Source organism: Halictus rubicundus, chromosome 7 (assembly GCF_050948215.1).
Source record: "Halictus rubicundus isolate RS-2024b chromosome 7, iyHalRubi1_principal, whole genome shotgun sequence".
Taxonomy (NCBI): domain Eukaryota; kingdom Metazoa; phylum Arthropoda; class Insecta; order Hymenoptera; family Halictidae; genus Halictus; species Halictus rubicundus.
In genome coordinates, this window is record NC_135155.1 from 1,091,662 (window position 1) to 1,113,946 (window position 22,285).

Consider the following 22,285-nt stretch of genomic DNA (forward strand, 5'->3'; position numbering starts at 1 on the left):
ATTATCTCACGTAAAAAAAGACTAACAGACAATTCGGCGGAGACGGAGAGAGAGCGAAACCCCCTCTCTACGAGGAGGCAAGCTGCTGGAGGACGTCCCCCAAATGAGGGGAATTGTGGGCTCGTCGGTCCCCACTGCGGAGCGAACACAGAAATGGTGGCGGTTGACGGAGTTGATCCCCCCACCGCCGCCATGGTGGCGCGGGGTGTCATGTACGATCAGTACGGAGGGTGTTATGGGGGTCACCCCCAGGGGTGAGACAGCCGTGCGGGCAGAGGGAGTGGCTAAATTGCTCCTCCTATCAATTCGGCCGGCTGGTTGCTTGTTTCCGGGGCGTTTACGGGAGGTAGGGTGGAGAAGTCGGGGCGTGCCGGTACTCGCCCCCGGCGACCTTTCACCGCCAGCAGTGACTTCCTTCCTCGGCCGGGGTTGGAACCTACGGGACCCTTTCCCCCGAGCAAGGTAGGAAATCGTGTCGCGAGCTGGAACTCGCGGCGCCCAGCCGAGCGGTCCTCCGGGAAGGGGGACACCGGACCCGCGCGGTGTCCTCCTAGAATAGGAAGGGGGGAGGCGTTACTTCCCTCCGTCGTGTCATTGTTGGGCGATGCGCGGCGAGTTGTTTTTGATACAAGTTCCTCGCCGTCTCCCGCTAGCTCAGGGAGGTTACCGGGTTGGAGTTAGTGGATATATTCCCTCGGTGGGGGGTGTCAAACTCAAGAATTGTAAATGTTATTGTTTGTGTTTCTTCATGAATAAGCAAAGGACTCAAGCGCGTATAATTCCATAACGCTATTTCCGAGCGCTTCAAGTACCTACAACTCGAAACTTCAAACTGTTATATCTCATCATGGAAGTATCTGACAAAAAAATGTTTCAGACAAAATTGACTTGTTTTTTCCTGTAGAATCTAAATATGTAACATTTTATAGGGGGTTCCATTTAAAATTACAAAGGTACCTCCCCTCCCTCGTTAAAGGGGAAGGGAGACCACTTCACGTTTATGTAGTCAGAGAGGCCAGTCAGTTCCATGCAATTTAAGACTAAGAACTTTAAAATCGATGGCATAGTTTTCGAGATATTGAGCTGTTCAGAGTTATGTGGGCCACCCTGTATATTCGCTCGCGGTGAAGCGGGGAGAGACGAGGGGCCTTTGTCTTCGCGGACTTAAGTTCGATACCCTAATGATGTGTCATTGGTTTTTCGCGGCGTCGGTTCTTTTTGCGCTTCGTTGTTTTTGGCCACTACAACTTTTTAATACATCAATCGATGCAATTGGATATTCTTTATAAAAAAGTTTTAATCTATCTATATTGAAAATTTAGTAGTTTAGGAGGTATTTTGATATAAATAATTCCAAGATACCATTACTGTCGCATTAAGACGTTCGCTATTATTCCTTTCAGAAAATGTTTAATATAACGACCATTTGTATCACGGCATTCTTGAAGTAGATGCAGTCAATTTTTTAACGTAAAGTATTTTACGTACCGGTTGATATTTTACAACATTCAGTAACAATTCTTTGTTTCATATCAACCACTGCAGTCGGAGCTTCAGCGTAAACTTTATTTTTCAAATGGCCCCATATGAAAAAGTCAAGGGACGTAAAATCGGGTGATCGTGCTGGAAAATTGTTAAAATAAAGTAGTCAAATTGTATGTAAAACTCACATCCGGGAATATCGGGTCGTCGCCTGTGACACCCTATTCTCAACCAGAACCTATATTTCATATAGGAACACTTTGTCGTAAGATTAGGAGGACCACCCGCTTTTCCTCTGAAACTATTTCTATATAAGATAAGGAAAAGCGGCCCTTTTTCCATCCGATAAGATAAGAACACTCGGTTCTATCTTAAAACTATTTTTTAGATACAGTAAGATAAGAACACCCTGCTTTCTCCGAAGCGATAAGATAAGAACGCCCGGTTCTTCCCCATTCGTCAAGACATGGGAAAGAACCCCCACACTCGCCCAAAATCCATGTATATAAGCACCCTCGAATAAAGCAAGAAGTAGTTGTCATACTAAAAATCTCTCAGAACGCATTAAGTCTGTCCTGAGTCCTCCAAGAATAAGATACGTCTTATTCTAACAAACTCCGAAGTCCTAGTAGTGTTCGCGTTACCACCGCACACCGTGACACGCGTCGGCGCGGCGTCGCTTTGGCTGTTACAGTGTAACAAATTGAACAAGTCTAATGGAGTGTGCGCCAGAAGTCGAAATGACGATCGGAAGTTAAAATGACGATCGGCACGAGACGAGAGCGGGGAAAACGTTAGTTGCACGTCCACCCAGAGTCAGTTCGACAAAAAAGTCGGTTTAGGCACGACATACCTGGTATATGTAATAAGTTCACCGTTCTAAGTTTTTTTTATATTAAAGTTCCTTTATTCACTAACGCTGTGCTTTATGATAAGAACAGCGCCATTTGTATCATATCCTCAACAAACATGAATGCGACCTCTGCTTCTAATCCAACGATTTGGAAATACTGGATTTGATGCGTTTCTTGCCATTAAAGCATAATGTGCAGGAAATTCATCTTGTTGTATCCACATTGTTAGACGAATATGTAGTGGTACATCCTCCAGTAACGTCGGTAAAATTTCTGTTATGAAGTACTCATATTTCGATCCAGTCAGTGATCTATCGACAAAATATGGACCAATTGTACGAGTTCCGAGTATGCCAGCCCATACGTTCAGACTCCATCGGTGCTGATGGTGGATTTGCCTAAAATAATGTGGATTCTTTATCGACCAACTAAATATCTCTTCAGGTTATTGTGATGCAAAAAATATTTGTTATGTAATGTGCATGGTGTCAATGGACCAAATATCTGGCAAAAATTTTTTTTCCGAAGATCATTTTTTTGCAGTTATCAAGATCATCTGTGTTTTTTCATACATAACTACATTTTTTTATTGCGTCGTGTAACTGCTCGAAAAATAGATGCAGATATGTATAATAACATGACCTTGAAATGACCTTGATCTTCGAAAATTAAAGTTTTACCTAGAACTGATGTCGAATATCTGCGGCCACGACTTCTGATTTGGAAATTTTACATCCAAAATATGTTTGACAAGGCGTAGAATGATATCTACGGATATCTAGTGGTACATCATGTACAAGCATTTGTAACTCATTTTGCAAGAATGTTGCATACTTTTCTACATTTAAAGTACCGTTTACGAAATAAGGACCAATTATTTGATTATTTAAAATGCCGCACCAGATGTTTACATACGACGGTCTTTGTTTATCCACGTAGCCAATGTGGATTGTCAATTGACCAATAATGCATCAGTAAATACTTCTCTTTTAAAAAATGATTCGTCATTTTCATATTGCTGCAAACCCCACCGAGGAAAATTCATACGATTTACAAAATCTGTTCCATGAAGGTCCTGATGTAATGATAAGTGATAGGGATGAAATTTTTCTTCTTGAAGTATCTGTATTATGCTTGTTTCAGAAACTCCAGTTTCATGCTCAAGTTGTCTTAAACTCACATGTGGATTTCGTTAACTTTATCTACAATAGTTATTTTGCTTCTTTCGTTCCTAACCGTTCTGCTTCTTACACTTTTTCTCACAATACTACCAGTTTCACGGAAATTACTGATCACCTTTGCATAAATACAACGTGATGGACAATTACGGTCTGGAAATTTATCTTTGTACATTCGAACCGCTTCCCTTAAACAATGATCAGCTTTACCGTAAATGAATACCATATCAACTTCCTCTTGCATTGAGTAATTCATTTCTAACAGTACGTCGATACACTGATAGATAAATTGAAACTGATCGGGATTTCAAACCGTTAGGTATCATCAGTATTGCGACAGTAAAGATGTTTATTTACATTTATTGATTGTAGAGTCTTGGTCAAAGCCTACGATTTCGATAGACATCAGTTCTAAGTAAAACTTTATTTTCGAAGATGAAAGTCATTTAAGGTCATGTTATTTTACATATCCGGATGTATTTATTGATCAGTTACACGATGCAATAAAAAAAAATGTAGTTATAACTCCGAAAATGACCTTCGAAAAAAAATATTTTTGCCAGATTTTGGTCCACTGACACCATGCACATTACGTAACAAATATTTTTTGCATCGCAATAACCTGAAGAGATATTTAGGTAGCCTTACTTAAAAGGACCACCCTGTATACCCATCTACTTTTTATCGTTTTCATTCCCTCTTGTCGTTGTATTAGTTTTCATACACCATGCTGTTTCATCGTGTTAAGTACCTGTTTCATGGCCTCTTCCCAATTCTCTGATTCTTTTGATCTTATCGCTTCCGCATAATTGTTCAACAATCGCGTGCCTTGTGTATTGATAAAATTCACCTGCTCGTTTCCTTCCTGTATTCTTCCAGATCGCCTTCCTCCCTCTTCTTCCAAACGTCTCTCTCTTTCTACTAACTGTTTTTACTAACTAACGGTTTCGCACCGGGTTCGTCTGCGTGTTTCTCCCAGTGACTCCCCAATTTCGCAATTGGTTCTCCATTCCTAGAGGTTCCCTGATTCCGCATCAGGTTCATCCTCGACGTCTATAATCCTAGCGGCTTCCTGATTTGGCGTCAGGTTCGTCCGCGAACGTAACTAACAAATTAAAACCATATTCCTGTGGTAATAACCCTTCGCTGGCCTTTCGCTCTGCTCGCAGCCCTGGCTCGTAACACATATCGAAGATACTTCCAACGGCGTCTGTTGTTACACCATTGTAAAAACATTTTTTAACTATGTTAAACTATTTTTAAATAATTTTTCGGAAAAATATTTTTGCAGTACTTTCGGCCTCTAATCATGTACGGGCTGTAAGACTGCTCTACTTAATATTTCTTTATATGGAATAAGTGCACCGACTTGACTATCATGTCTTTTATTTTGGGTAGTTATTGTCCTTGAAATCGTAGCTATAGTGATGAGATGTGTTCTTTTGCGTAACCTGTAAATAAGATTAATTAGTTTGGTAACACAAAATGTACACCTGAAGTATCATGTGTGATAATTATTAAAAATAAGTATTTTTAATGATACTTCATGTATAAGGATTTTATGTTACAAAAATAACACTGTCCAACAAAATTAAACTTTTTTCGAGTTTTGCAATACCTGTTGGGTGATTCTTATACACTTTGTCATCCTAAAACCGAATCTGAAAGTAGATTTGCTCCATCACGCAACGTTTTCGAAAAATATTGGTTTTTGTAAAAATGCCCGATTTTGATACGAAACGACGTGTTACACAAAAACTAAACACGCGAGAAAGTTAAAATTTGAGTCAAGAGATAGAGGGGACTCTCCTCTACATATTCATATAGTCAATTATATTTTTATGTACTTCCTAATAGTTGTAAATGATTGTTAAAGTTTGAAAATGTGCCGACGGAGGTACTTTGTACGCTCTATTTTTGTATTTATGTGAAAAATCCTTTATCTAGCAGGAATTTACTATACAGGAATGCATTCTACAGACATTTCTGGTAAAGAAACCATTCACGAAAAGTATTTGGTTCCCTTAATGTACGAGAAGGATCAGAAAATGTTGATTGACAGCGTGTGCGCGACGCGTTCGCGCCAGACGGCCATTGCAGCCTTTTCGCGACTCGTCAGGGCCGTCGCTATGCGTAGTCGACGTTGGCACCACTCAAGTATGTCTTTGCTTACTATGCTTAATTAAATACATTTTTTTTGTCTTTTTGGGTGCCAATCACTACAAAAGATTATAAAAATACGAGTTATATTCACATTTCATTGTGGAAATGCTTAATAAAGAAAATTGACCGCAGCAATGCGGTGACTGGAAAATTTTATTTTCAGTAATTGTTGTCTTATCTTTATAATTGTAATACCAATGGTCATTCAAGATTCTTCCGATTAAAATAAGTCCAAACACTATGTAAATGGGACTATTTTTAACGATTTTATTGATCGAAGTACATAATTAAGACATAGATCGCTCTATATTAAATCGATAAAATCTCGCGGAAGTGTATAAATCAGCCGGACTGTTTTTGTTATATTCATGACGAAATTATTTTAAAATCAAAACAAGGAATACAATTCCAGCATTAATCTTTCATCAAGATATTTGAACAATGGAAAAACGTTACAAAGGAAAAGACTTATGTGCGGATGCTTGCTGATTACTGCTGGACACTTATTATTGAAAATCGGGATACCAGGAACAAACGTCAAGCAAGGCGGAAACATTTTAAATTTGTTTACATCAGAAATAGGTAAGTTTTTGTATTCAATTTTCTTTATTAAGCATTTCCACAATGAAATGTGAATATAACTCGTATTTTTATAATCTTTTGTAATGATTGGCACCCAAAAAGACAAAAAAAATGTATGTAAATAGTAAGCAAAGACATACATGAGTGGTACCAGCGTCGACTACGCATAGCGACGGCCCTGGCGAGTCGCGAAAAGGCTGCAATAGCCGTCTGGCGCGAAAAGGCTGCAATGGCCGTCTGGCGCGAACGCGTCGCGCACACGCTGTCAATTAACATTTTCTGATCCTTCTCGTACATTAAGGGAACCAAATACTTTTCGTGAATGGTTTCTTTACCAGAAATGTCTGTAGAATGCATTCCTGTATAGTAAATTCCTGCTAGATAAAGGATTTTTCACATAAATACAAAAATAGAGCGTACAAAGTACCTCCGTCGGCACATTTTCAAACTTTAACAATCATTTACAACTATTAGGAAGTACATAAAAATATAATTGACTATATGAATATGTAGAGGAGAGTCCCCTCTATCTCTTGACTCAAATTTTAACTCTCTCGCGTGTTTAGTTTTTGCGTAACACGTCTTTTCGTATCAAAATCGGGCATTTTTACAAAAACCAAAATTTTTCGAAAACGTTGCGTGATGGAGCAATTCTACTTTCAGATTCGGTTTTAGGATGACAAAGTGTATAAGAATCACCCAACAGGTATTGCAAAACTCGAAAAAAGTTTAATTTTATTGGACAGTGTAATCGAACACTTTTTATCGTTTAAACTTTAAACACTTGTTTACATAAATAAATTTTTATTATTTAAACAATTGTTTAAACAAATAAATTTGTATTATAGAAACAAATTTTACACCAGTACATTTTTATTACTTAAACGCTTGTTTACACAAATAAATGTTTATTATTGTTCAGGATTCAAACTGTGGAATTCGGTGCCTATTGTCTGACAGGCGACCGCTATTTCATACGGTCTTTGTCGCGTATGTCAACACGCGGCAAGAGCGCGTGTCGCCGTTGCTCGACACCGCGTAGCAACTTCAAATTGAGACAAACAAGGATCGTCCGATGTGCGAGCTCCAATCACGGTGCTCCACATTCGACGGTCTTTGTTATTTAAGGCACCTGCGTATGCCTTCTCGCTCTCTTAACGTTCTGAACGCTCATCAATCGCAAGGTATCGCTCTAAAACGTTTGCTCGTCTGTCCGCTCTCGTCTCGATAAGTAGAGATTCTCATCTCTCGCGCTCTGAGACTCTCGCGATTTCGCATTATTCGGTAGCAATATTCTCGCGATCTCCCGCGCCGCGTTACGTGCACTCTGCTTCGCGTCAAGACTTCCGGCGTCCGCGTAGAAGATTTCCGTCTCGCGGCGGCACGCGTTTCGTGCCGCTCAAGATTTCCTCTTCGCGATCCGACGGCAGAAGTTTGCACGCGCAAGATCTCCGTCCGTTCGCCGGCTCGCGACTCTCGTTCGCGTGTTCTCTCTCGCGCTCGCGAGTGCCTCGCACCTCGTGCGTCGTACAACCAGAACCAACCGAATAAAGTGCAATTTTTCCGAAAAAGGAAAGGTTTGATTCTCCTGTCTCTCCTTGCCTCCTCGCGCGCTCATTTCTGAGTGGTCCCGGCCCCCAGGCGACTCCGACCTTCGGTCGACGCCAAACAATTATTTAAACAATTATTTAAACAAATAAATTTTTATTATTGAAACAAATGTTTACACCAGTACGTTTTTATTACTTAAACGATTTTTTACACAAATAAATTTTTATTATTTAAACAATTGTTTAAACAAATAAATTTTTATTATTGAAACAAATTTTTACACCTATACATTTGTATTATTGAATCAAATGTTTAAACCAGTACATTTTTATTACTTAAAGAAGTGTTTAAACAAACACATTTTTATTACTTAAACAATTTACGTCACGTTTTGCAGTGAGTAAAAGTCTTTATAATAAAAGGAAATGTCATTGGGTTTCACCATTGGTACTCTTCTGGGTGTTAAGTTATGAAGACAATTTTATAAAGAATTCTTTAGATCAGTGATTTTGTTTTCTCAGAATTGCAAAATTGACCGTATTATTTGACTCTAATTGTTGATTCCAAATTTTTAGTTTTTGTTCAAAGGCCTGTAGCTATAGGTAAACGACGTGTGTTCGGTTTCCTACGAAGTACTTTATTAAATCTACTGAGTATGTTGAGACGCAACGCAATGCAGGACCCACGAAAGGGTCTCTCGAACCTGACACCGAGTCCCAACCACTTCGATCACCCTTGTTAGAGGCAATAAATTAACCTAAGAGTCGAAGACTCTTAAGACCCAAACGACGAGACTCGTCCCATTTTCTCCGCGAGTTTCCGGCACATAACCATGTAAGACAGCGTCTGGACAATTTCTAACCACTCACCCCCAATTTTCTCCCACTACCATTAACCACCTCCACCACCAATTTCACATCTCTTAAATACCCATCTCTGCGTGCGAGTCCTCAGTCTTCAGTTTATATTCCATCAGTCTTCAGCTAGCCCTCATTTAAGTCACACCTTTTGTACAGCCGATATAATTAAAGTAAGAGTTATCGTTACCAACAAGTTGTACAATTTCTATACTACTCAAAACACCTCACCATCAAAAAACTACCTAGCACGGTTTTAATTAACCAAGCAGGAGTGACAGATGAGAGAAAGGTCGACTTAACGTAGGTAAGGCGCGTGTACAAAATCTAAACCGCTCTCTCGGGTAGTCGCTATTTATATTTTCATCGGGAAAGGCGTTACCTTTTCCGAAGGTACCGGGGTGGAGCCTACTACTTTGAGGCCGTCGGAGCGGTAGTTTTATTTTTTATTGCTTCCGCCTGTTCGGCGGGCGAAGGGAAATCCCTGTCGTTCGATTAGGCGACTATAAACATTTTGGGACTTTTCTTGACCGCGCTGGCCGCGTGGCCAGGCGGTCGCGTAGCAGTGCACGGCTGGCGATGCTTCTGTTATTGCACACGTGAAGCCAATAAAGAAGTAAAGTCATTTTTGACTTTGCAGATGCCGAGGGCGGTTTTATGGCCTAGTCCTTGACGTCTGTAAGCGGACCGTCCTAATGGTTATTACGGTCGCCAACCGTGTGCCGCTACAGGCTTTTATTTTATCAAACATTTCAGTGACAAGTTTGTTTTCCCCTTGAAGTTTTATGTTTAATTCATTCAAGTGTTGCGTAATATCAACACAAAATGCAAAATCACACATTCAGACAGTCTCTTTGTCATCAAATTGTGGAAACGGGTTGTCTTTCATCTCTAAGAACAGTTTAATTTCGTTTTTTAAATCATATACAGCTTAAGCATTGTACCACGACTTAACCACCGAACTTCAGTGTTAAACAGAATATCGCCATATTCGCTTTCCATATCTTTTAAAAATTCTTTAAACTCACGATGGTGTTGTATACCCGATAACCCTAGGCTCTAGTTAAACACCAACGCATCATGATAATCATGCCATAGACACGTCAGCCAAAACCCTTGAATCATCAGAACCAAACAGACCCTTAGACTTTGTCTCTTCCACGTCATCCTTTCCACAACAAGCCTTTTCTACTCCCTTCCACATTTTCCTCTCAAAAGCTACATATATATAGCAGCCCGTCGAAACAGAGTCAGAGCTTCTTCTTGCATATTTCAGTGCAGAAGGTTACATCGTTGTACCTTAAACTCGCCACCGTGTATACACTTAAATAAAACTCTTCTCGATTTTATTATAAACTGTTGTACTCGATTTCCAAACCCGGAATCCAACAATGGTCCTCGAGATCTAATCAAATTTACAATTTTAATAATAGGTGGAACTACATTAGACATTTTTAGAATTTTAGCACCCAAATTTTCTTGATGTAAAATACAATGCGAAATAAATATTTCACGGCCTGTTAAATTTTTAATATCTTTCGATAATAATCCCGACAAACCAACATTCATACTGGACATGGCTCGAGCTCCATCTGTACTTATTCCAACAATCTTTTCCATTGGGATATTTAATACATTCAGAACAGTTTTTGTTTCTCTGTATATATCGTCTCCGGTAGTAGTTCCTACAATAGGAACTAAAGGTGCAAATTCTTCCGTTACATTGAAATTGGAATCAGTTCCTCTTAAAAATACAGCAAGTTGTGCGGTATCATTTATGTCACAACTTTCATCCACAGCTAGAGAAATCCATTCTAACTTGGAAATATGTGTCCGCAAACTTTCCTCAATATTCTCTGATAGTTCGTCAATTCTCCTTGCGACTGTAAATCGCGACAAGCTAATTTTGGAAATTATATTGGGGAAGGCAGCATCTGCTATCGCCAATAAACATTCTTTCACAATTTCTCCGTCATAAAAGGGTTTCATCTTTTTTGCCAAAATTTGACTAACAAGATAACTCGCACGAACTACCCTATCTGCGGTGGATGCAGTACTCTCAAGTGAATTTCGCAGCTTTAAATTTAAACTTGCTTGTAATTCATCCACCATGTCTTTGCGTAACTGTTCTTGCATGTTTACTATCATAGTGTCTCTTAATGTTATATTTTTTCAACACAGATATTTTTTCACTGCATATCAAACAAACAGCACTTTCATTGATATAAGTAAAAAAGTAATCGTACGTCCAACTATCGATAAACTGCCGATGTTCATTTTTAATTTTACGTTTACCAGAATTCGAGCTCATGGCAAAATATGAAAATACTCGACCGTTATGCGAAGAATGTGTTTTCTGGCGCACTTTAGCGAAGACTGTCGAATACTAGAAAACATAGCCGAGAAGCAACAACAATGTATCGCAAATCGTGGATGAAGGCCTGCGGGCCACCGCGCCGCAGCGCGCCGTGCCGGGTTCCGGCGGGCCGCAGTCGGTATGCTACTGGGCCAGATGCGGCCCGCGGGCCGCACGTTGCTCATCACTGCTTTAGATTATGTATTATGTACAGATACACGTATATAGGCATTGCATGTAATACATTTTTCTGTCTACGGTTCTGAATTGCCGACTCTGTAGAACATGCTCTGGTACGGCAGCGGACTCTATCGAAATGGAACGGTCAGCTAGTGAAATAAAATTCGTTGATGAACTTCGAAGGAAACGTTTCAATACTGGCACCGTCTAACTTATCGGATTTGTGGCGTGTTTAGACTTGTTTTCATCAGCAAACTATTTGCAATCGATTAATAATGTTCCCATGACAGAATTATGAATTGTAACAAACATTTTATTGTTATTAATAAGTGATGGTGAAACGCTTACATTGTTGTCTCCAGGCGGCACATGATGCGACGCTCCATATGGTCGCGATTCAGTATCGGAGGCAACATTGTAACCAGTGGCGTATTGGCGTTTACCAACTAAATCTAATATTATTTCTTCTTAACGTTATCATAACGATATCATTACCTACCGATTGAAAATGTTTTCCTGAACAAAATAAGCCCAAACACGGTACAAATCGGATAATAATATCATCGGGTTGTGCTGCCTTCTTCTTGCGTCTTCGGCCACGCGGCCGTGTTTGCATGCTGTCCTTTTCTATCTACGTTCGCCGCAGTCGAAGCGGCTACAATTATATGCATATATATGTGCAATCACAGCCGACGATCCCTGCCGAATGATTTCGAGAGTAGAAGAACGAAACATCTGTTACTTTCTTTTTGGCTGAAGGTGTGCGTTGTTTTCAACAAATGCTATCTTTTCATAGAAGGAAACTTTTTAAAAATTTGCAAAAAATGAGGATATAGCCCCAAGTGTCCTCTTTACAGACCTGTTTTTTAAAAAGATGAGCATTTTAAAATTAACGAAATTAAAATTATCTGAAGCGAATGCTGCATCGCGATATACAGCCTTGGACGGCCGGACACTATGCTGTAAGAGATATCAGGATGAAATTTGCAGTAAAATTCATTGAAACATTATGCCTATCCATTGATAATTGTCGCCATAAATATATATTTGCAGTAATAATTTTTTAATTCATTGTTTCAATTTTATTGCCTTAAAATAATATTGCAAATGGTTAACTTGTTATTTATTTAGTACTGTTCCAGATAATTTAAATCATCGATGTCTTTGATTCTAAATTTCTGCATTTTCTAAAGAGTCGGTAATTCAGAACCGTAGGCAGAAAAATGCATTCATTACATGCAATACCTATGTACGTGTATCTATTATCTATACATAATGTAAAGAGTTCTTTATAAAATTGTCTTAATAACTTAATATCCAGCAGAGTACCGATGGTGAAATTCAATGACATTTCCTTTTATTATAAAGACTTTTACTCATTGCAAAAGGTGACGTAAATGGTTTAAGTAATAAAAATTTGTTTGTTTAAACAATTGTTTAAGTAATAAAAATGTACTGGTTTAAACACTTGTTTCAATAATAAAAATTTATTTGTTTAAACAATCGTTTAAGTAATAAAAATGTATCGGTTTAAAGATCTGTTTAAATAATAAAAATTCATTTATTAAACAGTCATTTAAATAATGAACATTTACCTATGTAAACATCTGTTTAAGTAATACAAATCTATTTGCTTAAACAATCGTTTAAATAATAAACATGTATGTGTTTAAACATTCGTTTAAATAATAAACATGTATGTGTTTAAACATTCGTTTAAATAATAAAAATTCATTTGTTTAAACTATCGTTTAATTAATAAATAGTGTTCGAATATTAATGAGAGTCACTATACCATAGTACGTACTTGCATATTACGACGTAAGTATTACGACTTGGCAACGTCGCTCGGTCTTTCATCCGAACTTCGAATACAATTTCGAATAAAAGATACATTTGATTTTCATTTATTCCTCATGCTCGTCTCGAATAGAAAATCGAATAAATCATCTTCCCTACATCGAGTATTCGAATAAATCTCAAGGCCACGCAGAAAATCGTACGTCGAAAATCAAAGATGCATTCTAAGTTGCGAGTATCTGCCGAAATTCACCGTCGAATACATGGGGGCGCTGCCACAAACTCTCGAATAAAAGTCAAAGATACTTTGCAACTCATCAGCTGTATCTTCGAATAAATTCTCTCTAATAAATTCTCGCCGCTAGAGGCCTCGAATACGCATAGCCGTTACTTCGCGATTCGGATGACCCACGGACGACAAATGAAAATCGTGAAAAGTATCCGACGGATAAACTGTGGTGAATATGTATCCGCGAGAGAAACGAGTTCGAATAAAAGATAGATTTCATTTATTTGTATTCGAAATTTTAAAATAAATTTTTGCCCAACTCTGTGCGACAGTAACAAATTGAGAGTGTATGTTCATAAATAAGGAAACAAGAAAATCAATTTGAAATATGATAATTAACATGTTTTTGGTTGCAGCGTTTGTTCTGGTATCTGTTAGACGACATATTTAAATGTTGGCAGATTTTCGTTGGGTCAATGTAGTATTGTCGTCGTCACATTAATTTACCGACTATAATAACTGTAGGCCCAACGTTGTATATTCGTTAGCAAATTGACATAATTTTTCGTCATAGGCCCTACGTTGGCGATTTATAGGTAAAACCACTAACTATATCCGAACTAACTCCCAACCGTTGGCCAGCCATAAATGCTACTAGGGTATATTACATATATGTTATCGTATCGCATCACAAAAACAGTAGGTTTATTAAGAATTTCATTTTTCGATCGACGCGACGCACTATTGTATTTTGTGTTTATCTATAGTACTTCTGCGACTTTGTTTTGTTATGGCAACCTGATTTCACGGTCGGTTTACAGTTCCGTTCCGGATGTATTGTACGTGCAAGTGCATGCTTCGTATGCTCTGTCATCTACGATTTTATAATTAGTCTCTCCAATATCCATCCGAATGTCGTAGTATTATATTACTGAATTCAAGTAGAAATTATTTAAAATCACATACGTCTATCGTAGGTGCGTTATCGTTGTTGTTCTTGTTAGAACTTAGCCGTTAGAATTACTGCAGGCTTCAATTACGTTGCGTGCAACATTTTCGACGCACAACACACGAAATTTAGAACATCTCATCTTTTTCAGAAATTGTGCAATGATGATGATATATTGTATACATATATGTATTAAAATAAAACGATGTTAAATTTGATACCGTTGTTCTATGGATAAATCTATTTCGGTAATCCTCACATACTTCATTTACTAATCCTGCTTACTTTTTTTGATGTTTAGTGCAGATAAAAGAGAAACGTAAAATCATATTTTGCAAGCTTTTTGTGAATTTGAGTATCTCGCGACATGCATCTTTGATGAGCTTAGCGCGCGATAGCAGTGTTAAATCAATATGAAACTGAGTTTCTATGGAGAAAATAAGGTAAATTGGTTCTGATTAAACCTTAGTTTCGTTACATGACCCGTTTCCTTTGTCATTAGAGATTTGTCTCTGACATGAAACTGTAATTACATAGTCGTAAGGTTTCGATATATTAGGTAATGGTATGTATGTATTATTGCTGAGGCACGTTATTCACTTATCTATCACGATCAATTTCAATAATGAACCGGTGCATTAGTAAATCAGCGAAGTATGTACTGTATGTGTACATATATCAATGAGTTTTCATAATTACGTAATATTAATGCGTATTTATAAAAATTACTTGCAGTTTAAAGTTCATTTCTTTACGTTGTAAACATAGTCAATATTAATTTCACGTACTTATCGATCACGTATACAATACACATATTTGTACTGTCCAAATATGCAGGTGTAGTTTCAAACCGATTAACGATAAATGTAATCAATAATAATTGCTAATTAACCGGCCATTGTCGAATATTTATTACTTTTTTTATCGAATGTAGAAAAATGTCGTTAATATTGTAAAAGTCTTAAATTAAATTGTTTGACGATAACGTTATTTGAACCGGTGTTACATCGTATGGAAATTAGAGAATACGTAGTATAGTTTCGTACTTACGTACAGCGCGGCAGGTGTATACGTGTATAGGTATATGTGCACGTTAGAAAGCGTGCCGCCGATAGGAATAATATCGATTCGTTGACGAACACCTGCAGCTTATCGTTGAATTATTTAAGCTCTTTCCTAGAGTGTAATGGCTACATCGTCTAGTTTTCCGAGCGACAGGGATTTTAGTCAAAATTCAAATTTCCTTGGTCTAATTCCTATCTTTATTAAATTGCCGTGTTTGTCAGAGAATGTTATAAAGCTGAATTATAAGGCGCTTCAAAGTAGAATTCTATTTGATAAGTGTATGTACACAAATATACATATGTATAATACAAACAAGAATCGGTTTACAGGCAAAAGTAATTATCGTTGTACCGTAGCAAATATACATACAGACAATAGTACTTGAACGTACGTAAACACTGATCTTACGACTCAAACGATTCATTTCTATTTTGCATTAGAATTTCCGAGTTTCTAATTATTTGAATGTTTCACAAATATAATACAGTAAAGAAACTGATACACACGCGAACCGTTGAAAGCTTATTGATGGTACAGAAATGATAACAAAAGACTTCCTAATTATTGGCTGAAACTGGGTGCATTAAAAAAACAAAATCCGAGCATTGCCAAAGAACCTATCTCTCACAATCATTCGTATAGCACGTGATGTGCTCCTCAGGTTAGATTGACATTCCGAAACTTGACAGTAGATGTGTAGACAGAGAAGACAGAGAGAGAGAGAGAGAGAGAGAGAGAGAGAGAGAGAGAGAGAGAGAGAGAGAGAGAGAGAGAGAGAGAGAGAGAGAGAGAGAGGGAGTGAGGATGGGGCGGCAGACGAAGAGAAAGGGAAAGAAGAGATCGTTGTAAATATTGTGACGTTGAACATTAAGCAAAATATGTTGTACATCATCACAGATATTTTCGCATTGAGAGACTAATTTACTTGTGATTCGTCCGTTCGATGATACATGATGTAAAATAACAGATCGATCTACTTTAATTTGTTATAAGTGATTATTGTTATAGAAAGAATGAAATGGAAACTGACCAGCTCCCGGTGGGAGGGATGCTTGCACTCTCGAAACATTTGAATTTTGTAGTAGAAAGATTACGATTTGTACGATCGCACCAAATGGAACCGAAAACACGGAACATAAAACACCGCAAAGCAGCATTGCGGCCGACGCGCAGCGCTCCACTCTAACTAAGGAGAGGGAAACGCTGTCAACGATCCTGCTAGGCTACCCCGGGCTGGCTAATCCAAATGCTCGTGCTCGTATTCGTGCTCGTGTTCCTGCTCATATTCATGCTGGTGAATCGTCGCGCCAACGCCAACTCACTGTTTCGAACATGCGCGTGGCGCGTACACCTTTCACCCGTATCTCAGTATCCCCGTATCTCCGTATATCCGTAACCACAAATTAATATAGTCAAATGCATAATATAGTGAATTTCCGATATAAGTCCCTATAATCTTCGCGTTTACGGTCCCCACAACTATCCATACCACCGCGGGGTATACCCCACGAGGGGCTAAGAAACTCGAGAGCCGCCGCCGCCGAAGAGTGTAACATAACACGGTCGGATATGTCGGTGTGAGACCAGAAGACCACTACTAATCCAATGACAAAACTTCTTTATTTTTCATTATTTTGATGAGACTTTCAGCAATATATTTGTGGCATTTTTCTGATTAAAATGATACCAAACTCGATATAATTCGGATCATATTTACACGAATTTTCTGTTAATGTAATTGCAATTAAAAGTAACTTTCATCGTTCATTACACAAGTAAATATTATCGGAAGTATATCATATTTGGTATCATTTTAATCAGACAAATTCTACAAATATATTGGAGAGTGTCTCGTAAAAAATAATGAAGAATAAAGAAGTTTTGTAATTGGATTAGTAGTGGTCTTCTGGTCTCACACCGATATACATGTGATTTGTAATTTATAGAGACGGTAGTATATGTAGTTCTATGTATAACAATCGACAACCTTCGTCCGCAATAAGCCATTATTCATTGATCGTATCAAAATATTTGCTGGGATTGTTGCAAAGCTACAGGTGGATTGTTTTTACTCATTGAATATTTTATTCTTTTTGTTCAATTTTTTTTCATATTTACAAATTTTCAGACATAGACTTGAGAAATAATGTTGCTGTTGACCTTGCTGCCATTGCAACGTTCAAGATCAGAAGGAAAAGAAGATTTTATAGATTTTACCTTTGCATAGATTTATTGAATAACATATTTTAAGCATTTGTAAAAATGTATACTATATTGTACTACACAACTTGATTTGTTTTATCTCAATTAGACTGGTTTCACTGATTGAATTCGTTAATATATGTAGCTGTGTATTCCTGTATACTGAACTTATTTGATCGTGACCACCTCTACTTATTTCTGGATTGTTTATTACCAGTAGTTTACATTGTCACTTAATGAGTAATCGCGTAAAATGGTTGAAGGTATTTAAAGGATATACACATAGTCGCTAGTAACTGGATAGATAAACCCATTGTACAAAATAATATGGCAAGAATATACTGTATTTTTCTTTTAATCATTATCATATGAATTATTACCGTTTAATCATTATTATTAGTTGCAGGTCAAGCTGCGATTGTTTCTCATTCTCAGAGGATGTACATGTTCATGTATGTGTGTCGTTGCAAACTTATTGTTACTGTTAATATTAATCTTAGTGATATCAGTACCATGGTTTATATTTCATTTTTTATTCTGTTCATTGTCGCCATTATCGGTCATCGTTGTTTCCATTATTATTACCAGCAGTATCATCATTGTTTTATTGTCAATATTATCAACACCGCTGTCAACATTGGAGGCATCGCATTTGATTTAACCCAGTAAGATCAAGCTATACTGGTACTAACGTAATTCATTGTTGTAACCTATTAATTAAATAGATGAGTATAATAGGTACTGCAATTGTACAATGTGACCCTATTATACATATCCATTCGCATCTTTGTTCTATCGGAAGTATAAAATCGTTGCACGAATGTACCCGCTTTTTCTCATAAAGGCATTATTATTTTCAGAGACCTTTGTCTACACATCCTTCTATGGGTGTACACACAAAAATGTGTACACACACACGCGCGCGCGCGCGCGCGCGCGCACACACACACACACACACACACACACACACACACACACGCGTATTTAGACATAATCATATAGTTGATATCTAAATATAAATGTATAAATATATCTATACATTTATGCACTTACATTGTGTAATTAATATTACGTATCAGCGCATATGTACAAGAGTATGTATTGTCTGCTGCTAGAAAGAAGTTACATGGGTTGGCACAGGAATAAGTGAAGACCCTACCTGATCATAAACTGATCTTTGATGTTGTCGTTTCGACAATCTTCGATAGCAAAATTATGTATGCCTAAACATCTATCAGGCCCACATTCGTTCCACATGACTTCTTTCCAGCTGTGAATAGTACATTCTGTCTCGAAAATCTCACTACTCCCCTAATAAATGAATCTCTACCAGGTTCCTCGATACGCTAACCGAATAAAATTTCAAAGATAAAAGATAAAAGGTTAAAATCGATCATCCTATGACATCAATACAAGGATTTTTTTTAACTTCCCTTTTTATTTTTGGACAGAAAATTCTACAATTTTCTAATATTTACTAATTCCCAGGTTTGCCATCTGGTAATAACGGTTGATACTCTACAAGTACATACGTATGTATATTAATTTATTATTATAAATTTCATTCTAGATTTGTTTTCGTTCTACTGACGGCAAACGGTGTGTTACTGAAACTATTAACAATGTTTCAATCATTCATATGTTACAAAAGTGTTGTAGTTTTAACAAACGTGAACTTTTAATTGCAATTTCCAATAAATACACACATCTAATTCTTCGTTTAGTTCTCCGTTTTCACCCTCTTCAATATACGAAACTATATAATGTATCTAGGACTTCTAAATCGCGAAATAACCAAGAAAATGCAACATTTATATTGAAAATATCGTCTCGAAAATCAAGCTACATGTAGATTGTATATGCGTATATGACTATATTAGTTGTTCTGTTGTATTTAACATAAGTGACTCATCATTGTTAGAAACTGTTAATATTTATGTAAACTCATAGCTACTTCCTCCATTGCCGGAGTTGTATAATTGAATTTGTTAAAAATGCATAAAATCCGCAATCGATCTATTGACCTTTATATTTTCAATTTGTTTTCTGCTTCTCCATGTCCATTCAAATAAGGCTACTGAATTTACTGAGGACACGCAAATAAAAGCTTGTAAACATACGGCATCCTCAACGTTACAAAGCATATCCGCGCATAAATAATATTCAACGTACGATATTTTCGATTTGCCTTAAGATACATTGTAGATAAATGCTACCGAGTTTTCGAAAAAAGAATGTCAAAAAACCTAAAAGTTAGTGCTGATCTGTTTTTGTTTACGTAGACGCGTACGATAATATTTCCAGTTACACAAAGAAAGATATTAGCATACTTAAGACGCACTACTGCGGAGCAGATAAACGGATTGCGGTGCTGCAAAAAGGGCGTATGTATGTAGCAGTTAGAGAATCAATATATTTCAGCCTGTCATCAGGGCTATCGGGTTTCCCTGTTTCTTTTACCTCTTCTTCCATTCCGTTATACTTTTAATTAAAATTTGCAGTCCAGCTGCTCGGTAGAGTAGTGTGTTTCAAGACGTAGAAGAACCAGCGAAGCGACACACAATATTATCTCGGATACGAGAGGAACCCGATGGACTTGGTTAATTGATTAAATCATTTTTACATGAATTCCATTTAAATAATTTACGTTTTCGTATATACAGTGCGCATTTTCACTATTTTCTCAAATATGCCTAGATTTTTCGCTTCCGGCATCGTGTTATCACGTTGATAACCAGTAACAATAAAAACGTCGACATCAGTTTCTACAATATAATGTAATATAATATAATATAATATAATATAATATAATATAATATAATATAATATAATATAATATAATATAATATAATATAATATAATATAATATAATATAATATAATATAATATAATATAATATAATATAATATAATATAATATAATATAATATAATATAATATAATATAATATAATATAATATAATATAATATAATATAATATAATATAATATAATATAATATAATATAATATAATATAATATAATATAATATAATATAATATAATATAATATAATATAATATAATATAATATAATATAATATAATATAATATAATATAATATAATGTAATATAATATAATATAATATAATATAATATAATGTAATATAATATAATATAATATAATGTAATATAATATAATATAATATAATGTAATATAATATAATATAATATAATGTAATATAATATAATATAATATAATATAATGTAATGTAATGTAATGTAATGTAATATAATGTAATATAATATAATATAATCTAATGTAATGTAATATAATATAATATAATATAATATAATGTAATATAATATAATATAATGTAATATAATATAATATAATATAATATAATGTAATATAATATAATACTATATAATATAATACTATATAATATAATATCATATAATATAATATAATATAATATAATATAATATAATATAATATAATATAATATAATATAACATAATGTAATATGTATAATGTAAAATAATATAATATAGTATAATATAATATAATTTAATATAATATAATATTTATATAATATAATGTAAAATAATATAATATAGTATAATATAATTTAATATAATATAATATTTATATAATATAATGTAATGTAATATAATATAATATAATATAACATAATAATAACCTTCACTGTACTAGTCGCACTAGTGTTTTCCGTTTATTGTATAATATTTCATTTCTTTTTCTCCTACCGTTAACTTCAATCGTTGTGCATGGCAACTAATATTTTGGGAGGAGAAAAACAAGAAAATGGCAGTCCTAGGTACTTCCTTCTAACCGTTTGCTTTTCAATTAAAGCTACGATACTGGTAAGATGGGTATGTTAATCATTGAATAATTTAAAGATATACGGTTCTCCATTATAAGAATTTAAAGAAATGGCCTAAATTATGAACAATTATACTTCCACACCGAGAACCCTGTCGACGACGTACTCGTACCTCCTTGGTTCTTCACTGTCGTTTTGTTCAGGCGACTTTGGGCGCTCGTCCTGACCATTTTTCGTGAACTGTAGCTTTCCGGCAACCGGTCGACCCTTCGCATTTATGGTTTTATTTGTACTGTCTGCTGAATTATCTTCAGCCAAGTTCAACACTATACTCGCATTATTTGTCGCGGCGTTATCGGCTCTCACGGCAGATACATTCCGGCTAGGGACAGTGTATGGCCGTGCAACCAAATTCGAAATACATTGAGCATCAACCTTAGTAACCATAGATTCACTGGTAACTGGTTCCGAAGCATGTCGCTTGTGTTGGCCAATCGACAAAGACGGTGACAACGGATTTTCGCACGTGGAATCTTCTGGAGGGAGCACAGGAACATTGAGACTAACACGCGTAAAGAATGCCATTTTCTCCCTGAAACAAGCAAATATTGATAATGAGTTTTTTTATTTTACATTGTTAAATAATACTAAACCTATTATGTAAAAATGATCAATCGCAAAGGTTTATAACTTTCTCGATTATTTCTACATACATATATACAGGGTCATCCGTTTTTAAACGGCCAAACGTCAACCAGCTATAGAGGACCCCAAATGGAACAACTTTCACCCCTAACACTTTTTTTGATTCGAAGTTATTTCATTCAGTCTCCACGGCGTGCCCCATGTCAAAAAAACCAAGATCTAAAGGTCATACAAAAAAGTTGACTTAATAAAAAAGATGCCCCTATTTATTTTAAACCAAACAAAGGAAAAATCATCAAGATACATAATTGCAGTCCTAATATATTTAATCTTAAGTGAACGCAAAAAATGACGGTGTTTTGCAATTAT

General features: G+C 36.2%; 3 protein-coding genes across 15 annotated transcripts in view; all 3 read right to left on the reverse strand.

Moving 5' to 3' along the window:
- Window positions 1–16,806, reverse strand: part of LOC143355919 (uncharacterized) — a 242,857-nt gene extending 226,051 nt beyond the window's left edge. Inside the window, exon 1 of the mRNA XM_076791137.1 lies at window positions 16,277–16,806. Coding sequence (XP_076647252.1) covers window positions 16,277–16,403 — 127 coding nt within the window. The 5' untranslated portion in view covers window positions 16,404–16,806. The remainder of the gene's footprint in view (window positions 1–16,276) is intronic.
- Window positions 9,509–11,171, reverse strand: LOC143355538 (general transcription factor II-I repeat domain-containing protein 2-like). Its single transcript, XM_076790429.1, has 5 exons — window positions 10,957–11,171; window positions 9,957–10,601; window positions 9,782–9,885; window positions 9,612–9,726; window positions 9,509–9,558 (listed from the first exon to the last, which is right to left on the reverse strand). The coding sequence occupies exons 1-5, from the start codon at window positions 10,976–10,978 to the stop codon at window positions 9,509–9,511; spliced, it is 936 nt and encodes a 311-aa protein (XP_076646544.1). The 5' UTR covers window positions 10,979–11,171.
- Window positions 16,807–20,729: 3,923 nt separating the features above from the next.
- The window catches only part of LOC143355912 (protein kibra-like), a 247,416-nt gene continuing 245,860 nt past the window's right edge, over window positions 20,730–22,285 (reverse strand). For 7 of the 13 annotated variants that reach the window (XM_076791110.1, XM_076791113.1, XM_076791112.1 and 4 more), the window contains one exon: window positions 20,732–21,863. In XM_076791110.1, the coding sequence (XP_076647225.1) occupies window positions 21,401–21,863 (463 nt within the window). In that variant the 3' untranslated portion in view covers window positions 20,732–21,400. Of the gene's footprint in view, window positions 21,864–22,285 lie in introns of all 13 variants that reach the window. The other 6 variants (XM_076791107.1, XM_076791104.1, XM_076791106.1 and 3 more) reach the window with 2 other exon arrangements.